The sequence below is a fragment of the Lasioglossum baleicum genome, chromosome 13 (assembly GCF_051020765.1).
Source record: "Lasioglossum baleicum chromosome 13, iyLasBale1, whole genome shotgun sequence".
In the NCBI taxonomy this organism is placed as follows: Eukaryota; Metazoa; Arthropoda; class Insecta; order Hymenoptera; family Halictidae; genus Lasioglossum; species Lasioglossum baleicum.
This window is the reverse complement of record NC_134941.1, coordinates 9,811,124-9,834,663: the sequence shown is the minus strand read 5'-3', so window position 1 is coordinate 9,834,663 and position 23,540 is coordinate 9,811,124. Positions and strand designations below refer to the sequence as shown.

Sequence of the window (23,540 nt, the reverse complement as noted above, 5' to 3'; positions counted from 1 at the left end):
AATATTTAGATATTTAGTTTAGCAATTATAATCATGTTTAGCACAAGGACGATGAAATTCCTTCTGCAACCATTTGAATAAACTGAAGTGTGGCGTTGTTCCTGAATATTTCCGAAGCTTTTACAGGACAATAGTTATAATACAACCATTCGGTATAATTATATGCACAGGAACGAACTCGGAAGCTACCGCTAAAGTGATCATCAGGTTCACAAAAGTGCCACCACGAGCGTACTAAACATAGTACCTCTAGTAATCCACGTGATGTAATTAGTCCCCAGCCAACCACCATAGTCCACTGAGAGAAGAAAAGGGAATGAATAAAAGAAAGACACACCTCCTCTCTCTCTCTCTCTGTCTCCTCTTTCTTTGATCTGTCTCTCATCTGTTTTAGCTCGATGCCTCTCGCGCATCGCTTTTAAACGTAGTGTTTATAATTTTCATCGCGACTCTCTCATTATTACGCCTGTCTATTTTCTCTCTCTGTCTCTCTATCTCTCATTTTCATTACATGACGTTGACTGCAATATTGTACTTGTGTCGTTTTCAGGTGACCCCATGATAACATCCTCTCTGAAGGGTAAGTGACAAAACGACAGCTCATTCTGTCCTCTTTTTTTTACAACAAATTTGTTTTGGTTTCATCATATTCTTTTTTTTTTGGTTCTGCATCTTCCACCCCCGCCCCCTCGATCACTCCCGTCCGACGATCGATCTATGGATCACTCGTATGGATCGTCGTCTCCTCGGACTTTCCCCGTGCACCTTCTGGAACGAGGACAATAGTGGGACGTGTCTCTCATTTGCATGTGTTTTTTTCCTCCCTCTCCACCTCGGTTTTCCACTGTTCACGCTTTACATTCTTTCGTATACACGCATACACACACACACTGTGGACACTGTAGTAGGAATTAGAGGAAAATGGAGGCCAGGGAAATTTAATTCGAAAACATGGATTTCCTAACCCGAAGAAAAGCTCTTTCGCCGTTTGTCTCTTCTTTGAAGACTCGGATTGAACGGTATAAAAATGTATAAAAATCACGAGCTCTTTTTTTATTTTTTGTCTCTTTAACCTTGATCGTATATTCCAAGATGGCAGCGATTGCTCGAGCATCGACTACTTTATTTTTATTCACACATTCTAGTGTTCTAATCGTTCAGAAAATTACTTGGAAATGACGAGAGAGCCTTTCTTTGCATTTCACAATAAATAATTTGCATTTTTCAAAATGTAGGATTTTCGAAATGGAAATTGAATTTCCCGCTGGAAAACATAGTAGGCAGTCGTAGGTAGAAGCTTGAGCTCCCATTTAGAGAACAATAGTGGATCGAATATTCGATTGTAGTGCAAGTAGCGAATCACAGATCACACACGGTTTATCAGAGCACGACTTACCCAGTAGCGACCAGTATGATAGCGAGCATAGACTATGTCACATACATTGCGATAGTTCATAAGCTCTACATTTTGCCCATCGAAATAAGCAAGCTGATCAATCCTCGAAAATCTTTCAATAAAACGAAACGTTTTCGTGATCGAGATACCTTGCTTCCCCTGTAACCGACTCACAGATTGATTGATTATTTTTGATGAGTGACTAAAAATGATTCCGTCATTGATGGGAATCGCTGATTGATCGAATTTGCGTGTGGACAGTTTGAGTGGTTTTTCATCGAGAGAAAAATTGGGGAAATTCGTGGGAATTTCTCGAGCATCTTCCAAAGGAGTCATGAAAGAAAATGTTCTTGAGCTGCCATAACATTTATTGCAAAATGCTGAAATGGAAATTTGGAGGAATTGCACGCTGACAATAGTACTCGGCGATGAATACTATACTTGGGTGGCTGAAAATGGAGTTTTGCATGTGGATTCAGATGATCGAGGGACAAATTTGATGTTTTTTCGAATTTTTACAGGTATAATGTGATTTATCTGAGACTTTGTTAAAACCTGAACAGGTAGGATTTCTTCATGCGAAACGTAATTTTGCGAACGTTATGTTTAAATGACAGTGATCGCAGGAACGGTAATAGACCTAATAAATATTAATGCACGGCAACGTAAGTTAAAAATCTAAAAATCATCACTGAGGGAATAATAAGCGATAGGTAAATCTCCAAGGAAATAAAGATTAATTAACCTGTTAACCAGGTAACTTTTCATTTTCACACGTTCAGAGAATCGCGATGATTCATGGTTAAAAATCACCTGTCGTACAGTATCTCTTCAACAATGCCAGGTGGATGTTTATGCAAATCTTCATTTTTACAGATTGGATTAGAAACGCGATATTTACTCATCGCGTGAACCGGTATCGTTTTACATTAAATAACGAAGACAAATGCTACTAATCGCATCTGAACGTTTTTTGTAACCGCATGAAAAATCCGTTATAAAATTTTTCAAGTTTGAAGGAACGAAGCCGCGAGGAAGAATACTCCGCCATCGCAGCGGCGCGATCGTCACAGTCTCCCGACGCGCAGGAGCGTAATTAATAACGCCTCGACTTATGAATTATCGACGATGCAACATGGCGTATTAATGCACATATTAAACGCAGCCTTTTGTTCGTCGACCACCGGCCAATCCCGTTCCATTCCGCGGAAACTTTGCTCTCGCTGAAACGCGAAACCGCGAGGAGGCTGCGCGCACGAGTCTCTCGGCAAGCATGATCGCGGGATTCGAACTCGATCTCGGACGCACCAGTCCAAACAAAAAACAAAAATATTCTCGGAGATTATTCCCCCAACCTGCCTGCATTTTCAGAAATGATTTCCTAAACGAAGAAGTGGCGTAAAAAAATATTTCAAGGATGTTTTCTTCTATTAAAAGATGATTCAGTTCGAAACCGCGACTTTAAAATAAATTCTATAAGTCAGAGCGTCACAAACAACCATTTTTATACAATCGTACGAACGATTTACTCGATTACACTCGAACGAATTAGGTTTCAATCTTTTAATTAAAATTTTTGCTTAAACAAACCATGATATTATTAAGACGCTCCTCGATCTAGCTCTACGCGATTTCCGTGATATGGAACGCAGTAATTCGTGGAAAGGAAATGAATTGTCAGTTGTAGGGCAATTTGTGCGTCAAGTGCATGATACCAGGAGGAAAGTGCATCGACAATCGCATGTTTCTTGGCCTGTGGAGCACGTATCTCGAAGGTACGGCCAGATATTCTCGTTTCACCGACAACATCGCTGCTCCTACATTTTATCTGGCAAAGATGTGGCAATGCAGTGTTATGGCCTAGCTCTCGGCTGACGTTATGGAAGGATAATCCCATGCGGTCGACGCTTGGTCTCAGATTTCCGCGCTGCGACCATAATCTCGTTGAGGGGAAACGAGAGGATAGCCGGGCCGGATGACTGCTATCCCGTGTAAACTCGGCCGATTCTAGAAAAATTGCGGGATACTTAAGAAATTAACAAGACACCGGGATTAGGACCACCGGTGGTGGGGGACATGTGGGCCCTGCTCGCTGCCAATCAGAATGCCTCTCCACATTTTTCTATAAATTTTTATCAAAATCCGGGATAATAATAGGACTGGGGATTTTTATGCAAGATCAAGAATTATTGAATATTATCTTTCGATGCTTGGTAGTTCTAGTATCATACGCTGATAACAACTGCATTTGTTGATTGATGAATATTAGATGATAAGTTCGTGCCCGATTTGAAAATAAAATTCAATGGTTCAATTTTAAAGAATACAACTTTATTAATCAATTATACGTACAGTTACCATTTTTTAATTTTAATTTAACCAAATCTTTAACCAATCTCTAAAATTCATCTATCGAATTTTATTTTCAACTCGGGCACGAACTTATGCAATCATCTGATAATTTCCAACTAGTAAACGGAGCATTTGCGTCAAAGAAAATGATAATAATAGTGTTGAATAGTTTCGAAGATTTCTCTGTTTTCCATTTAAGCAACAGAATTGTTAAACCGATGATTGGAAAATCGTCGGAGGCAGATCCGACGCGTTTCTTCACCGCGGCGACGATGAACCGAACTGATGAAACGATCGAGTGCAATGCGAAACGGGAATACACTCGGCTATCGGTACACTGTCATTATTATTATTATTATTATTATCATCCCGCGTAATTATACGTCGACGTTGACGAGCCGCCGCAGTCGTAATGACGGAAAACCGTTTAAATAACAGGACGCCGGGGATGGGGGTGGGGAGTAATGAAGCTGCGTCCGCACAGCTGTCAGTCCGAGAAGACGCGTTTCCAGTGAAAACCGGTCGTTATATTCCTATAATGCATTATATCGGCAGGATCTCACCAGGATCACGTTCACTCGAACGCTTCTGACGTCTTCAACCCCCTCGAGGAATCAATCTACACGCCGGTTTATTGAATTGCTCGTTAAACGCCCGTGCTCACACATTGTAATTAAATAAGACGATTTTATTCCTGTTCGGCACGTGTTGTTCAACAGCTGCGATTGTACGATTAACACTAAACCTACCATTGCCGGCCAAATGACCGGTCTTACATTATTAATTTTATAATTATTGAAATTATGACGTTGCTTACATGGAAAATGACTCGATAAATTTCTTTATCCAAGCGCATATTGCAATAAAAATTGCACGAAATCTATTATAAATAGAGCCTTGCCATTTTTATCAGCTAAAACACTTTAATCGCTTTCAGTGCTCGATAGTTTTAGTGTTAATAAATAGTACCCGCAATAAAATGTGGCCCTCGGAGAGTGTCTGCATGCAGGAATAAAATAAAATTAAACCGACATCGAAAAAATGCACTAAAAAGCATGAAATAATTTCCATTTAATTTATGTGAATATTGACAAACCATTAGCTTCTTCAGAGTTTCCTAATTCTAAAGATGGTAAAAACTGCTCGCAAAGAATTTCCACGCCCTCTAAAAATTCTGTAAACCCCAGCTTCCTCCTGCAGATTCTAAAAACGTCACTCGCAGTTCCCGAAAGGTTTCCACCCCCGTTCCGAAGACTGCAGCCAATTACAGTTTACATAACGCTTGTTCCCGCCTTCGGACGATCGATCCGTGCAATCCATGCCAATAATTACAATCGCACGGTTAGAAAAACGCGCGTCGCTTCACAATCAGTGTTCCCTTTCAACCAGGATCGGCTCGTCGCATCTTGCAATTATGCGTCTCGGTATCGACCGGCCCGATTGCACAATCGGGAACGAAAAATCGGTTTCGATCGTACGGACTACGGGGGTCTTGCTCGCGATAAGCCGGAACGATTATATAAGGAATTTATATTCATCCTCGGCGTCCTTACCCGCGACAGAGAGCCGTGAACGGGTCTCGTCTCAATCAGCTCGGCATGATTGATTATAATTACAAGCCTCTCTCGAACCCGCGGCCGACGAGAGCTTCACCTCGAGCGTGTGTAACGAGGCTGACGATTACCGGGCTCTCATTACGATCGTTGACAAAAAGATCGATTCGTCGATCGTCCCTATGTCTTTGACACCGATCCGCTAACGAGATGCTTTCCGACGATCGAGGGAAATCGGCGCCGTTTTACGGCCGCCCGATCATTTCCACGGTATCGCGGCCAATTAACGATCGAATAGAAGCGGATTCTTTTCCCCCAGATTGTTCCCCGATTTATCGAGATCGAGCCGAGTGCCAGAAGATCACGCTGATAACAGCGGCGATGCCAGGAGCAGGCAAATAACGAATTCCTCGCGTGACTTCGCGCGGTATTTTCAACTATGCTGAGCTTCAGGTGACTGGGGCTTAGATTATAATTTTATTAAAGTGATGTAGGCTGTTCTAGACATTTCTCGTAAGATAAGAATTTATGATTTCGGCGCCAGGTTCGATCAATTATAAAAATACAGCAAATGTGCAATTATTTGAACATGTATCATTTCAGACGCAATAAATGTTCTTTGTGAAAATGATCCACATAGGCATCGAAACGTCAAGATACATGTTTAAATAATTGCACATTTGCTGTATTTTTATAATTGATCGAACCTGACGCCGAAATCATAAATTCTTATACTTCAATTCCGATAGAGAAACAAACTTCACCATTTCTCGTAAGGTCCTCCAACGATTTTTAAACAGTGGATTTTTAGTCGTTAGTGACTGATGTTATTATTTTCGTCTTGTCTTACAATATCGCGTCAGACTCGTGATGAAGATTCTGAACAGAGTTTAATAAATATATATGATACTTAATTTATTAATTTTCTTTTAACCGAGATGAAGTTCTATTTTGGTTTCGTTAGTGTATAGTTATCGGAGAACATGTAGGCATACAAGAGATATAAATTTTCTCCTTGTTTAGGAAATTACGAACTACAAAGAAAGTTCTGATCACTGAAACTGTAAAATAAATCGTAGGGCAAGGGGTTAAGAAAGAAAATACATTTCAATTTCACTCCAGTTTGTTGGAATTTAAGTAGAAAATTTTTATCAATAATAAGTAGACTTTATGCAAAATAAAAATGTCTTACCTGAATTGCAACAAACGGTTGAAAATAATATAACAGTACGTTTAAACTTTTATAATATTTTTGCTGCTTTAAATTACACCTACTCATTTTTGTCATAAATACATAAAATCCGCTGTCTAATAATAACTAATAATGGAAATATCCTTTTCGATAGAAATGAATTTAACGAATTAAGCTTTTCATGTTCCGAACTCTGTGATGCTTCGAAGTCATCTAAAATCACAAATATTGAAGTGGCAGAAGAAAATTGGAGAATGTTCACCTGAAGAGCCCAACAGAGTTGGCAACGGCTGAAACTACAACGCACAGGCGCGAATGCATAAATGATCAACTGGTATAAATTGTCCCATCGTCGACGAAGAGCGCAACTTGCCTTCACAACGACTCCAGCCCGCTAATTTCACAGCTGACGAGCAGATGTTGTCAACGCGGCGAAACATTTACGTTACGGATCGCAAAACGCCCTGTGTGCCTTACCGACACCTGACAATTAAAGATCGTGTGCCGAGCGGAACGATTTACCGAGCGTGTGCCTACATCCTCGCACATAACTAGAGGCCTAGATCTTTGTGAGTCTCCAACAATTATTTTATAATGTGTAACAAAAATGCTGCTAACAAACAAAATCCAAACTGATTAACGTTGGACCGACTAACCGGTTCGGCAATTTTCCAAAAATGTACAAGACCGTCGTAAGAAAGTGCAGAGATTGTTGTGCAGGGTTAAAGCGTTTCTCTCGGATCGACAAAAAGATTGATCGGCGTCTGCGATGTGGTTCGTCGGTGGATCCATTAAAGAAAGTAATCTCGAACGAGCGTGGACAACCAGAAACCGGCGACTGCTTTCACTTTTTATTTTCGCATGCCCGATTTGAAACGAGTTACGAAAAAACGAGAACCAGCTTCTCTCTCTCCGCGGCCTTAGCCCAATTATTTCTTGAAAAATATATGGCCGTTTCTTTTTTCGCGGAATGCCGGCGCACGGCGCGGTTTCGCGGTGCGATACCAATTAAACGCGGAACGTGATTGTTCTTCGTTCGTCTTGCGGTGTGATTAAGCTACTCTTCCCCCCTCAGCACACTTCCCGGTGCAAGAAATCAACGACAAATTGAGAATGGCCGAGCTGTGTTTCTCTCCTCGAAGACCAACAAGAGCGTCCGGAGAACGTCGAAACCGGACAAGTTCGACGTACACCTGGCAGCTGTATATGTTTTAATAATCCGCGCGACATCGACGTCTTTGATCGACTCGGGCTGGCAACTTTCCGTTTCGAATGGACGTAACTGAATAAGAACGTACATGATTACATCAAGGTGCTGTGCCGAAAATAAAACGAGAGTTACGACGAACAATAAAAATCGTGGAAACATCATCAGAGTTACCTAAGGCAAAAAGTGAGATGAATTTAATGAATCGATTCAAGTATGACTAGGCTGCGGACCATTATGCAAAATAAAAATAAAAGCCAAATAAAAATTGTATTCTTCTTTTAATTATCGTATTAAGCTGAAACTAATACATTGATGCCCTTAAATAATTTCATCATGTCCTTTGATTTAAATTGTATGTACCCATTTTTGTCATAAATGCATAAAATCCACAGTCTAATGATCTTTATATCTTGGTGAAATTTTGTTCGACAATTTTTTCTTCCGATTTCTTTGAGCCAGTTTTCATTTCTAGGCCTCGGGTAGATTAAAAAAAAACGTAGGACCAGATCCGGGTTAATTTGAGAGTGTCTAATCGGAGCGAAGGAATGGTGGGGACTCGTCTAACGGGTGTCCAGCCGAAAGAAAGCGGTTCCGTTTCGATTCGTTCCGCTTTTCGTGGCCGACTTAACGAAAAATTTTAGGAGGGCCCTTCCACGGAGAAAAGCGAGAGAAGGAATTGGGGCCGGCCGGACTTCGTGAGGCCCCTGGTGGCCCCGCAAGGCTCGATTCCGGAATCGCGGTAGGGGAACCGCCCGGGCACATTTCACTAGGAGGAGAAAGTGACCCGCCGAAAGTTGTCGTTTTCACATCTGGCCCGGGCCTGCGCTGCCAATTCAACCACCACAGGCTGAATCCGTCCTTTTGCCACTCGAATCATTTTTCACTAATGTCTACCTCACTGTTTAATCCTAATTTTAACCTGTATCATGTGATCGACGGACAAAAGTTTAATTTTGTCTGAAGAAAAAGGAATTAAATTTACAGTACGATGAACAGACAACGCACAAAATCAATCATGCAGAACGATCGAGGTGCATTTCGCTTAGGGAATCGTTCGCTTCTCGGACGTATTATTACGTCAATCGCACCGCCGCGGATTGAACGCGGTTCAGGGCCCGGTTCACACGTGCACCACGTGCAAAACAAGAGGAGGCCTACCTGTCGTGCGGCGAACGATGCGAATTCGAACGGCGAGCTGCCGTAATAACAAGCTGTTAAAAGCGAACTTCTTTTCTTCACGGGGAGAGACCCCGGAGATCTCGATGCTCGGCAGAGAGAGACGCTTTCGTTTCCCGGCTAAAGGTTAAACTGTAGCTACGGTCTAACGATGCTGCACGAAATGGGAATCGAGACAACCTGTTGATCCTGGCTGCTTCCTTTCACTCCCGGCATCCACTCGGAGAGAAACAGACCCGGGAATTGTTCCACGGATCCTCCATCGGCCTTATTTCGCGATCATTTCGTAATCCGATCGATCCCACACCTTTTTCGAACCCTGGATCCACACGGTACACTAAAATTCACTATTTGCTTCAAGTAGAAATTAAATTAAAAATTAATTTTCTCCATTAACACCTAGCCCAGATATAAATTTGAATTGTTCATCATTCTGAATTGATGTAACAACAGTAAACAAACACATTGCGAGAGAAACTTTTAGCAGAGCCTAACAGTTCCACTGTTAGATCACAGTTACAGTTACAGAATTCGATCGCTGCAGCGTTGTTACTCAACTATTACTCGGTGACAGTTGACCGGCGATTGCGCGGAAGTGCTTTATGACACAACAGAGTATTTCCCCGCGGAGTCGAACTCCAAACATAAATTCTGCGGAGTTAGGTTCGAAACAGCAAACCGGGACGAGTCGGGAAGCGTTCCCGTTTCGTTTTCGTTGGTACCGGGCGACCTTTCTCTTCGTGGTAGCTCGACCAGTCGCGTCGGGAGAAAGGGAAAAATGGCGGTCGGAGGAGGGCGAGGATACGGATAAACGAAGACGGCGACGTTAATTTTGCCACGAAGAAGCATAAAGCTCTGAATCACCGGTGAACCGGTCCCGTAGCCGCGTTGTGCGAACGCGGAAACCGCTGGCAGGCTCGCGCGGGTCACGGAAGAATTCCTTTCTCCTCCTTCATTGTCGTTCCTCTTCCTCCTTCACCGTTCGCTTCTTCCTCTGTTTCGGTCTCTTCTTGTTCTCCGCACGTGATCATCGCCCCTCTTTTCTTCGGCACTGTGTTTATCCTCCACCTTTGTATTTCCAGACCGAAATAACTTCTGCACGAAAGTATAGCCTGCGTGGGGTTTATTAATCCTCTTTCCGCGACGAAAATAGCTTCGCACGTGAATATACAGGCTATGTTTGCCGAGTTGTGAATAATTACGCACGCTACGTTGACAATTTACCAAAATCAAAAAGAGTCAACTCTTATATAAATATTTATAACGAAAAGGTGAGCAATGATATTAACACCAATAAAGAAATATTTACTATTCCTGGATAGACCTGCACCTGAAAAGTTTCTGCTGGAATTTATCTTCGAGGAAGAAATGGAAATCTTTCCAGAATTGGAATTTTTCGAAATGTTTAAGCACCTCGAAGAAAGAGTAATTAATTCACTTCGAGAAAAAGGGGTTGTTCGAGTGATTAATTGCGGGTGATTAGACGGTCATTTATCCAGCGTTAGCGTTACGAGGAAGGCAGTAGTCGCAGCTGTTAGAATCTTTCCCGAGGAACCGGGGGAACTCTCTCTCCGTGCCCCACTCGCGGTGCCCCCTTACGGTCCCCGTAAAACCGTCCGGTTCCCCCCCGATTGGCTCGGCGCGCGGCGCGGCGGCGGCGTCGCCGTCGCGGCATTTCGCCACTTTCGATTTTACCTGGCGAGCACCGTAGCCGCTCCGTTACCGTTAATTTCATGGATCGGTCACGATCGAACCGCGGCACCAGGAAGTGGGTCGATCTGACGTAGAAAACGGGGACAAGCTGCGTGTGCTCGGGGGTCCTTCTCGATCTCAAGCCGCCACGTTCCGATTTCTTTCATTTTTCTTTCTCCACGTGCGTCACAATGACTGTCGCCTTCTGTCCCCGTCGCACGACGCGTTATTTGTTTCACTAACCCCGCCGATCGGCGTTATTTTATTGGAACGAGAGCTGTCTGGAAACTCGTTCCTCAGATTAACAGTTTTGGAAAGTAAAATCTCGAATGGAAATCTGTCCGAGCATTTCATGCGCTCGCAGTTGTTCACGGGGTTGTGTTAAGGTAGATTGAGTGTACAGGTTGATCTGGTTTATGGTTCAGGATTTAGGTTTAATGTGCCTTTTAGTTTGCTTGGGTCTGGGCTAGGTGAAATTCTTGGCGGAGACGAAAATTTCATGAATTAATCAGGTCTTTATCAATTTTCTGTTGAATCGTTTCGTTCTTTTTCGGCTGTCTACGGTTGTAACATAATTAATTAGCCTTTGTCATCGATTGAAAGCGATTTTATCAAAACAAATTCGAAGAAAAAGTGATCATCATCCGAGAAACATCTGGCAATCCCGAAAACCGCTGACTCAGCCGTCCATCCCTTTAGCATCGCTCTCACCCCCGCGACGTCCTCGCCGAATCTCAAGGCCTCCACCTCGGGGTTTCGCAAACACGGAAGCCCCGGGCACCTGTCGGCTCCCGGATTGGTCGCGTCGCTCTTCGGAAAAGCGAATCGCCACGATCGCTCGAGAAAATCGCGAAGCGCGCAGGTCCGAAAGGAAAAGGGGTTGAAGGAGAAAAGAGAAACGACGCTCCGCGAAACGAAGATACCGTTACCGTGGCGAACGCTGGTCGAACAGGGACACCGCTATCTATCTCCATTCAACGAAGAGTAGTGTGGAGAGGAGTGGTGGTGGATCAGTTTATCTCTACAGAGGGGCTCAGGAAGGGGTGAAGACGGTGGTACCGGTTGGTGGGGGGTGGGGGCGGGAAAAAGCGGATGTTCGATGAACGGGAGAGAGACGCAGCTAGACGTGCGGTGGAGGGAGAGAACGTGGACGCGTGTGCTCGCGGGAGAAGCGTGCGAGAGGGGGGACAGAGTTGGAGAAAGAGAGAGGGTCTGGATCGTAGTCGGAGCAGTCAGTGTCTTTCCGGACGCCGCAGGTTCGAGGCACGGCGCTCTCTCTCTCTCTCCCCTCTTTCTTCCTTCATTGTCACAGTATCTTTTCTCTCTCATTCTCTCTCTTATCCTGCTCCAACCCCCTCTCCTTCATCCCTTGATCGCCGAGCAGCTTCTCGGCCTCTCCCTTTCCGCCCTTCCTCGTGCTGTCTCTCTCTCCCTCCGCTGGCTCTCCTCTCTCGTGGTCCCAGGACAAACGAAACGCGTCACCGTCAAGCTCTCCCCCCACTATCCGGAACCCGCGAGCACCGGCCAATCGGCGTCTAGCTTCCGGCAACGGTGACGGCCCAATGGGCGAACACCGGCGACGGATAGACGCTGACGATCGCTGATTTTGACAGTCGACACACGACGGCGGTACCGTGCTGCGCTCTCCTTTCCGTGCGTCTGCGAACAGGTCTCGCACCTGGGACCCTGTGCCTCTCGGAGACCGTGGTTGGCGAGAGAGTTTGTCAACAAGAACTCGGTGTGCTTGCGAAACCGGAGCTGCTCCCTCGATGCCCTCCGGTTGACAGTGAACAGTGGTCCTCGGGGGAGAGAGGGTGGCTTCGCCTCGAGATCACCACGTGGTCTCACTGGTCCCTCGGTGGCAGTTAGAGGTCCTAGCTTCTTATAGGTCCCAGGGTCCTTAGGACACCGGGAGTCAGTGTATAGTGCGCCGCGAAGTTCTCCAGGTGGTTCGTGACTTGGGAAAGAGACTAGGAGCTGTGTTGAATGCAGGGACAAATAGACAACTGGGAACGCGAAGCCTCGGGCTTGGGTTCACCCGTGCTAGCCGTCTGTTGGACCTTGGAAATCGAACCTGTCCTCCTACCGAGCCTTTGAAGTCTCTTTTCGAGCTGTGGTAGCCTCTTGTTCAGCCTTTGTAGTTGCTGTTTTTGTGTCGCCTTTTGAGCATTCGGTTCCGAAGGATAGAAACTGTTCGGTGAACTGGTTGGTGGATTTTGTACGGTGTATCATAGACGGTGTGAGAGTGGTTCGATCGACACGGGGTACGAGGACTTAAATGCTCGCGTGAGAGGGTGAATCGATGAGCTGCGCCATGGAGTATCAGCAGTTGGCGCCACCGCCGGTCCCAGGCGTGCTGCACCAAGCGCACCACCAGCAGCAACAGCATCAGCAAACGGTCCAACCCCCGCAGCCGCACATTGTGGTCGCGCCTGCGCACCAACAACAACCCCAACAACCACCACCGCCGCCGTTGCCGCCCACGTCACACGGGCATCAGGTGGTGCACGGGCCACTTCCGCCTATACACGACGACAGCACCAGCTCGAGGTGGAGCCAGTATCAACACCTATGGAGGCAGCACCACGTCTATGTCAATGGTAGGGTGTCGTTGCTTAGAGAGTTTCTAGGTGGTTCCACGGTGTACCACCCCCCGTCGAGCCACGGAGGTGTCGATAGCTCGAAGCGTTCTTCGGGCTCTTATTGATCTTTCAGCTGTGAACTTGGTGGGACGGGGTCTTTGTTGTCATCGTGGCAATTTGACAGTATGTAATAGATTTGTTTGGTTTTACCGATGCTCGAAGGTCTTATTATCCATCTGATTTTGTAGCCCCCGGGCAACATCAATTTCAAGTACCATGTTTATGACCACTACATCAAAAATTAAATTTTAAAAGCTGCAATTAGTTTGTACACGCCTGTAAGGGTTTTACTCAACGGAAAAGCTTATTAATAGGCTTTTTAATGACTGAGCTGTATAGAAAAGAGAAGCTCGACTAGTTTTAAACAATAATTTCAGAAGAAGTTGTTACGCTGTATTAATTCTAATAATTTGTTGAATTATGAATATTTCTAAACCTCCAAAAATGTGTATCTCTTAGAACACTTTTTTGTTGGTCTCGCAATTTTTCTTGTACATACATAATCTAAATTGACAGTGAATCCTTTTGCATATTCGAGCTCCTAGAGTCTCAATCTGAAGCTCGGAGATTCTATCTAGAGATTGTTTGGCATACGTTTGGCAAAGGTGTGTTTAATTAGATTACTCGGGTGAAGCCATGAAGCTGGTCTAAAGGTCAGCTGAAGTTCCTCAAACGGGCCTGCACGTTTTAGATACTTACGTCCACAGTCTTATTCGACTATAACCGCTGGAATTAGAATAGAAATTACAACGCAAAAGATATAATAAATTGATAATTAGAACCTTCTCTACAATAGGTACAGATCTGTCTGTGTACGTTCGATGTTCTCGGTTACCGGAATGCGATTTTGTGAATGATCTTTCCCCTGTCACGACGGAATTCATCTCTCAAATTTCTCCTCGGCCGAAATTATGACACCGTCCGCCTGTTTTGCGTCATCGCTCATTAAACACGTAGTATAACAAGGTATGAATATTAAAATCCAGTGAACGTCTCTCTTTCGTGCCTCCGCGTGTTTCATCTCCGGTACTCCTTGAAACACGTCGTAAATCATATGAAATCGTCGAGAGATTTTCTATCTCGCCAGAACGTTTTTTATTTTCAAAGCACGCATCGCAAAAACAAATGGAAAATCATTGCGAAAATTGGAGACAGACGAGCCTCGGACAAATCTGTTTAGACACGTGTAACCTGCTGTTCGGTTCGACCGCCGGACACATTTTCTCTTTGAAATTGAAACTCTTGTATTTTCTAACTTCTTTTGAATTATCTCTCGCGATAGCTCGCTAAATTTATTCCCTCTTTATGCAAACTACATTCATTTTTAGAACGTAGCTAATTGTATTCGAAATATTCTGCTTGATAAGAGCGTTATGGCGAGATAGAGTGGAAAATACTATAAACACTATAAATACTACTAAAATATTCAAACCGCAAATTATCTATAGCAACTCGATAGTAAACTCATTTTCATAGAATTTTTATTTTCGATATTTCGATACTTGACAATTCCACGATCAAGTGAAATACTCTTATAAATATCTCTTCACGAGTGTTTCTGATTTATTGTAAGGTATAGATAGAAACAAAAGAAAATCCCAGTAATATGTTAATAGCACGACCCAGATGTTTAATTAGGTGGATGAAGCGGACGAAGAAAAATTCGATCGATAAGCTTTTTCCGTGGAAAATCGACAAGCGTGGATCGCGCGGATAAAACACGAGAGTACTACTCGCGAATCAGAAACGCCCACCTGTTGCTTACATCAGGTTGCCTACATTTTATCCGCAATTATATCGCGGCGTGATCTAACGATCGACTTAGATCATACACGCCGCGGACTTTCTCCATCATTTCTCTCCCTTCAATTTCAGCCGTGATCTACAGGCGCGCTCTTGTATCTAATAACAATCCACAAGAAAGGTACTAATCAGAAACTTCCGTTATATCGTCACTTTCGATCATTCTAGCCTTTGTAGACCCATTAATATAGGTCACAATATTTTTATTCTGAATCTTTAAATATTGGACATTGGACATTCTCATAATTTAAAATCAAACCTGAAGCTGGCAGTGCAAGAGAAAAATTCAAAGAACTTGAGAGCATCGACATATCATTTGTAAATTAATAAATTCCCAGGAGGAAATCAATTCTCACTCGGTTCTCAAACGTTGCAATGGATGCAGACGATATTTTTAACTATTGACCAATAAAACGGTATATAAATAAAATATATTGAAAAAACTTTTTAAAAACCACGCTTATATAATGCACTAAAAAGGAGAAAATAATTTTTTTCCTGGCTCTCCATAAAATACGAAATTCAGTTAAATGATTCATCATATTTTTCCCCAAAATTTTAAGCAATTAGTTCAACATTTCTTCTGGTATAAAATTAGTGTCGGAATAGATAGAAAAATTTAATATAAATTTAAATAAAATCATGACATTAATGACTATGTATAAAAATAAAAGCGTGGAGCGCTAAACTATATTGACGAAATCTTCGTGGGCGCCCCACGCTTTTATGTATAGTGACTAATGTCACGATTTCATTTAAATTTATATTAAATTTTTCCATCTATTCCGACACCGATTTTATAACAGAAGAAATTTTGAACTAATTGCTCAAAATTTTGGGGAAATATATTATTAATCATTTCACTGGATTCGGTATTTTACAGAGAACCAGGAAAACATTATTTTCTTCTTGTTAGTGCATTTTAATATTAGCGTGGTTTTTAAAAAGCTTTTTTTATATATTTTATTTTCTACTTTTATTGTCATCGGAAGCAAGCGTGCATACAAAATTAAATTACGTGCATACAAAATTTCAGCAAGATTGACTATGGGAGAAGGTTTAAAATTCGATTACAAGATTAATATGAGCGTGGTAAAATATAATCTGAAATAGTTCAATAATAAGCGGAATGTGTTGATTTGGTTAGGCGGCGGAGTTCAGCGGATTGTTTATTTATTTCTGGGTTCAGGCCCGCGTTCCTTGTCGCGCAAAGTTATTTATTGACTCCGGCGATCCGAGTTAACGGGTTCGAACATGGAGCGTGAATGAATCATGCGTGTCCGCTTGCGAACGTGTGAATTCACCTATGCACCTATCCTACTTGCGACGGAATCGACTCAAGGCTATTAACATTTGCATCCTCCCACGTCTTCCACTTACTCTGTCTCTATCTGGCCATCTGTTCAGCCAGTCTATCCATCTCTCTTCGTCGCTCGTCCTTTTCAACCGCTCTTTTGCTCTTTTGTTCAAAAGGGAAGCGACTCGCGGAAAAACACGAAGCTCATCGCGAAACGGCTCGCTAAAATGGCGTCGAAAGTGCAGAATATTCCTCTCTTATTACTGAACCGTGAATTTCATGGATTTAGTATAACTTGTCCAGCGAACGAAGTGAATGGACACTTAGAAATCAGTATTCGTAAATCATTATTTAATTTTCTGAGTGCTGTTTCTATAAGAAGGCTGTGTCATTGTTAAGACCTTACATTCCAGAACGTCATTCTAACAATATTTGATCGTCACAGGTTGTGTTCGAAATCTGGCGTGGGCTAAATGATGAATGAACATCAATTTCGAATAAATTATAAGAGATACCACAGTGAAAACACACAAACAAATTTATCGTGGGTCCATTGAACCGTAAATTGAATAGCTGTAATTTAAAACAGAGTAGAAAGATTCAAACAATTTTTTGTATAAAAATACCTCACAGCAATAATTAATTTTTTGAGATCGCGGTACTTTGTGCAAAAATTGTTATGTGGGCGTATTTCTAGATGTTGTATTAATTGTTAGGAAGTGGGCGTTTATAGCGATTTATGGCAATGTTCATTAAAAGCTGTTCGCGCATTTTTTGTTACATCCTTTTAATGCTATTCGAACTCGTCGATTTTCTAGATTCGATTTAATTGCTAGGAAGTCGAGTATAAATTCAGTGGTTCTCTAAATTATTTATCGCGAGTTCAATCTCACTATAATTCATGCGCTGCGACGTGATATGAATGGAGAAAGTGCACTGTCCTAATAAGTACTTGGAGGAACTGAGCGCATTTAAATTCGCATTTCTGAAGACAAAGTTAAGCGAATACAAACTGTCGCGTATAATACGGTCGCTTCGGTCGAGATAAAGTTTAATGAACTTCGATGACTTTCTCCGGTTCAAGTTTATATATTTGTTGTAAAATCGAACGATGTAAAAGAGTACAGGCGAAACTGCATTTCATTACGACTCCAATAAATCAGAGTTAAAGGGACGTTAAACGTCGGTGAACCACCATTTTGTTCGCTTCAAGCGCTTTCGAGCTTTCAAATACTTGTACCTACATATTTTTAGATACATGAAAATCGCAGTGAAATGTTCAAGAGGCAAAGTTCAGGATTTGCATCGAGGTCTGCAAATTATTTAATAGATCAAAATGTAAAATTGCATGTTTGCAGCCAAATTCAATTAACCAAAAAATTATAATAAAATTGTACGAACGATTCCAGCATAAAAAAAATGAAAATGAACGTAAGGATTTAGTAGTATGGTTGTGTTGCGAGTGGTTTCCAGGTCCGAAAGGCAAGATCGTTGATCGATCCATGTTCTTCGTCGTTTAACTCGGCCGTTTAGCGCTCGCGTGCGTTCTAAAACGTCAAACGACCTCGTGAGCTCGTTGCGGCCGCGTTGTCGGGCGTGCTCGTCGAATTGTCGTCGAACACAATGGATCAAAGCGCTTCGGGGGGGCACAATGCTAGGGATGGGCGGACCAGCCCGTCCTGCGCTTTGACGTTGTCACGTCAACAATGACGAATCCGGGGATCGTGTCATTCCCCGAAATATATCCGCGTCTTCTTCCTTTCTTTTCTCCTCGATTCGTTTTCCTTTTTCCGATTTTTTTCCATCAGGAAAACGCGATTACGCAACGCCACTATTGGTCCTCTAATCGCTCGTTACGGTTCATTAGAGAAATTTGGCCGATCTCCGACTGAGTGACAATACGTTCATTCAGTTCGAATGAAAATTCATCACTGAATGAAAACGTTCGTAATTTGCGTTCCATTCTGTGTCCGTATTAATTCTTTTATTACCGGGTATACTTGATTAACGGTAGTGGTAGACTAAATGTTCGGGGAACATTCCAGGAATGTGTCTAAATTCTAAAGTCCAAAATGTAAAAAAATTGATTTTATCCCACACACACGGTTCCAACATCCATGTTACGCTTGTTACACATTAAAATATGAATTCGTTGAAACGTGATCGTCGGAAGCGACACTGCAGGGAAAAAGATCTGTGGACGTTCATGAAGAGCGTTCGCAATCGTGTTCAGCGAGCCCAGAGTTAACAGAGGTCAAGATACCGATCAGAAAGATGGATTTAGGTCACGAGGGAGGAGCAAGTCGGTGGAAAGTGTTTAAAATCTAATTTCAGCGAGCGCAGAAATAAACGTTCGCGAAGATGTTTCCTCGTTCTCGTCATCCTCCGGTCTGACTTATCGCCTGTGTTCTTCCGTTTTTCTTTTCGTTCCCGCGGTACGCGGAGAGAATTTCTTTTTCTCTGTTGTCAGTTTATTGACGCTCGATCTCTTCAGGTCCTGCGGGAACGTCGAATCGGTCGCGTTCGAGCAGGCGGTTTATGTGAATCGAGGTCACAGGTCGGCCTCCACTTTGCGTCATAGACGTGTCAGCATTCTCGATATTAATTTCTAGCGACTTGCGCGACCGCGGTCCCGCTTCGTACCTGAACTTACCTTCGAAACGTGTTTCCAACGATCCGCTCGTGTTTCTGTACGATTCGATCGGTGTATACAGTGTTGGAAAAATGGTCGCGGAATGCTGCGATATTTATTTCAAAGTAAACACGACGAAACGTGATTTTTATTCGTATGTGACATTCTGATCACTTCAAGCACAATCTCTTTCATTTTTTTGGAGAATCGCAGCTGAAATATTTATTTTAATTTAGAGCCGAGATCAAAATTTGGAAATTCGTCATTTTTAGATGGGCTGACCAGTGCAAGCACAATCTCCTTACATTCTTCTCCTAAATAAATCGTAACAAATCCTGAGAACTTGTTACGAGGAAAAGCAGCTTCGGTACATTATTGTTACAGAAGTGAGTATCAATAAAATAACTTTAATGTTCACATTGTTCAACTAATACGGGCATAATTTCCTTAAGTTCTTCGTGAGACAGCATGTGTCGTGATCCCTAGGGCTGGTCAAGCTATGTCTAATCTTGCATTATTCCGTCATGAAAACTCACGAACGGATATTGGAGAGCTGGCGTCAACGAATGGCAATTGCATTGTGTTCGGATCGTGGGAAAGTGAACACGGTATTTTTAAGGCTTACGTTGCCTGAACAGTGGAGAGACAACCTCCTTGCATCATTACCACTAAACCGGACACTCATTTGATGCAAGGGACCGCGAATTTATATCGGTTTTGTCTTTCCACCAACTATGACAAACCAGACATTGTCGTGATTCTTTGAAGTCATCCATCATAAAAATTCATAGAGCTTAGATGACAGATGACAGCGAAGGCTTACCGCAAACAAATCCATTCTTATTGTCTTTTTTTATCGTAGAAGCATAAACACTGTACGAGCGTTTTGTTGCGGTGCTTGTATTGTCTGAACAGTGTCCGAACAATATCCTTCGATGCTCAAATGACGAACGATGCTAATGACACGTTGCTAAAGAATACGGCGACTGCCTTTCTATTACGAAATAATAAGCTTTTTTCTGCCTCTTATAATGCTCACATTGTCTGACCTGTACAGGCTCAACCTCCTTCAATCTATCATAAAATTTATCATGCTGACAGATGACACCGAACACCTGGTGCGAACAAATTCAATTACGTTGCCTCTCTCCTTCAATCCTGGCAGAATAAGCATACTAAATTTTTGACACTCGTCTTGCCCGGACAGAGTCAATCCCCTTGAATGTATCGTAGTTTCAAAATTTAAAGAAAAATTGCAAGTCTGGTAGGATTGTCTTAAAATAGTGCAACTCGATTTTATATTAGTGTCCCACGTGTTTGTTCAAACAAAGCCAATTTAATTGCCTTCTGTTGTGAAAGGGTATTCACTGTACCGATGTACAAATGAGTTCGTACAAATTACAAGTGGTGCTATCGACGTACAGTATTTCAATACCTATACAATATATAAAGAAATTCAATTCAGAGATTCTTTCTTATAAATTCAAAAGCCTATCGACAATTCTAATTCGACTACTCTACTACTGCATCTGCCCATAATAATAATAGCAGTTGACGAATTTAATTCGTCCCATAATGATAGTAGCAAAAGAAAATAAATATAGAAGGCAACATATCAAAAAACTAGATTACATTAAACAATAAATTAAAAATATTACTTCTAATTTTTAGTTAGAGTGTTCAGACAGTTTCTGGATTTTTCAATAATTTCGTTACTGCATTTTAAACTTGTAGATACTTTGCTTTGCCTATATGCATGAGCTTAAAATTATTAGAGCCATCGTTCTTCGTTGCTTCCAGCATAACCTGTTTCTTTTCATCTTACTTTTACAATGGGTTGCTATTCAACTGAAATAAAACAATTGATTTCGATCAGCGGATGAAATTAGAAAAGTAGTTATAATTCGTAATAGTTAGGTGAACCTAAAAATTGAAAGATGCGTCAAAACAAATGACAGATGTCATGGAACATTGATTTTGATTGAAGGCTTCGCAATTTTGCGCATAAAAACGAGGATAATTTATTGCGTCCTGATTTAATAACTCTTGTTCCCTCTCATGAGGATTGTGCGATGCTTTCTATTATATCTGGAGCTACAACATAACTCACAGCTACATTCGCCAATAATACCCGTTGAAATATTCACTTGCTGCTATAATTATGGGACAGAGGGAGTATTACAAAACGAGTCCTAATAGAATTCTGTAAACCGACTCTGTCTGACCACCGCAGACCCAATCTCCTCAGTCACTGAAAATAGTTCGAGCACCTTGGCCGCGCTCGGTGTCAATTATCCCGTCTAATTAATGCTCGGCGATCAAACGAAAGGAGGCGGAATCGATCATGGAAGACATTCGTTCGAAGCGGTTCTCGGTTTCTAGAGCAAAGCGAGAGTCTGGCGTGTGTCACAGCGAGTTAGCGTTTCCCGAAGACCGTGGCACATTGACCGTCACCCGACCTTCTCGAAGGCCGGAGCTTTAATCCCCGGCCTAAACGAAGCCGTAAGAAATCACTATACCTCCGGGTGCTCGTGGAGCTCTCGCATCCCACCACTCCCGTTACGTGCCTTCGTTTAAGGTGCACGTGTTACTCGTGACGCTGTCGCCGCTCTTGCACGCCACCAGTTAAAGTTTCACGTTTCAGGGTCACGCTTTTGCCCAACGAGACCCAAACGGAATTCTAAACGACCTCCGCGATGCACTCTCCCTTTCTCTCTCCGTCTCTCTTTCTCTGTCTCTCCTTTTCCTCCGTGCTTTCTCGCGGACTGCTGCGATCAGCGTGGGAGGAGAAAGTGGTCGGGACTTTTTTCGCATTTCGTGCAGATTTATCTTGATCGCAGAACAAGCTTCGAGCCCTCTTCGTTCTGTTGCAGCTTTTCCACGCATGAATTTCCATTTTTTAAATAATTTAAGATAAATTATTTAGTTGAATTGTTAACATTTTCGTGGCGTTTTCAAGGTAACTGCGTCTCCAGTCAAGGTGCCATTTACTATCAGTTGCAGGCCGAAGTCTCGGCCATTTGTTTAATATTATTTCACGTGTATAGAACATATAAGGTATATTATCAGTCGATAATGGAGCTGTTTATTTAAATGCGAAACACCAATAACCAAACTTTTCCACAGAAAAAGTTCGCAGTAGAACTCCAGCAAGACCGAATGAAATTGATATACCGTGTATATATTTTTACAAGTATTCAAATCAATGTACACGTTCAAATGAACGTGATCCAAAGATCGGGGGTTCGAGGTGCCATCATCGATCAGCGTCGCGCGAACGGTCGAAAATCCGGATCAAATTCACCTGACGGCGAAAAAGCGCACGTGAACGGGAATTTCTGTTAACGACAAACTGCGGAATGGAGGACAGTCGAATACACCGCGAGCAAATCGGCTTCGAGCGATTAAACCGTTCGGAAGCCGTGCAAAGGGACAATCGAAAAATCATTAACGGGATCGAAACAATTAGAGGGACGGGCACGCGCGTACCCGTGGAGTTTAACAATTCGAGGACGAAATCGCTCGCAATCCACGGTTTTCCCGATCATCCGGATTTCCTCTTACATTCATTACGACGGATTATCAAGCTTCGCTGCGTAACCAAGCGAGCGATCGTCTCTGTTTGCGAGCGCGCGTCCGCACGCGGGATATACGCAAGTATGCGAATAATTGTGGCGCACACGCGTGCGTGCACGACGAATGGCAATCACGCGTACGTGTTCGCGACGCTTGTGTGTCGGTACACGTGCGCGTCCCGATGGGACAGAAACCAACAATTATTGCACGCGGAGGCGGAGGGGGAGAAACAAGAGGAGGGGTACGCGCGACAAGCACAGCGTGGTTATTCCTACTTTTATACAAACGCGATGCATATACACTATCGCTCAAAAGTTTCACTGCAGCGCGCGCGCAGGCTGTCTTCGAACGTACTCTGCATGAATTTTTTGTCTGGGTTAGGTCTGGGTTATTCTACTGTAAAGTGCCGACACGACAAAATAAAATGGTACACCACTTTTTAAGGTCACGTTGGAAAGAGAGGAGTCATCAATCTTTCAAATTTACAGCATTTTCGAGAGAAAACTTCAGTTCCTCGCCCGCTACATCCTGAAAAAAATCTTAGAAAAAAATATAACAGATGGTTTATGAAATTAGAAGCTTCCAGCTTTGAAACGAGCCGAGATTGATTATTGTACGATCGTTTTTACGAAATTATTGTGAGTGATGATTGTTTTGTATTGTGTGTAAGAGTTGTGTATGTAGAGTGTAGATGGAAGTGTGAGCACGCGTGAGTGAGTGAGAGGCCAGAAGTATACATATAGAGGGAGTGCTTGTTCTTGGAGGTTATGTTTGAGTCGATCTATGAACGCCACGTGCAGAGAGTGAATTCTTTATTTTGTATTAGCATATATATAATTGTTAAGTATATTAAATTACTATTAAACACAAATATGCATTTCCACCCACTCATTTACCACAATTATCACGGGTTAAATGTGGGCAATTTTTCGAGAGTCGTCCTCCTCTGCCGAACCATCTACAACTTGGATTTTTTTGGTGTTAAAAAATTCCACAACCCTTTCAATCTCTCCTCGGAA

The 23,540-nt window shown here is 42.7% G+C and overlaps 2 protein-coding genes across 7 annotated transcripts in view; both read left to right on the top strand.

The window, feature by feature from the left end:
* LOC143215347 (thyrotroph embryonic factor) overlaps positions 1-23,540 on the top strand; it is a 104,879-nt gene that overhangs the window by 22,652 nt on the left and 58,687 nt on the right. The window contains exon 1 of one of the 6 annotated variants that reach the window (XM_076437430.1): positions 11,684-13,171. The exons of 4 other annotated variants lie outside the window; for them this stretch is intronic. In XM_076437430.1, coding sequence (XP_076293545.1) covers positions 12,874-13,171 — 298 coding nt within the window. In that variant the 5' untranslated portion in view covers positions 11,684-12,873. Of the gene's footprint in view, positions 1-11,683; positions 13,172-23,540 lie in introns of those variants that run through there. One more of the 6 variants, XM_076437431.1, reaches the window with a different exon arrangement.
* Positions 1-23,540, top strand: part of LOC143215346 (uncharacterized) — a 106,708-nt gene that overhangs the window by 62,892 nt on the left and 20,276 nt on the right. The window lies entirely within an intron of this gene.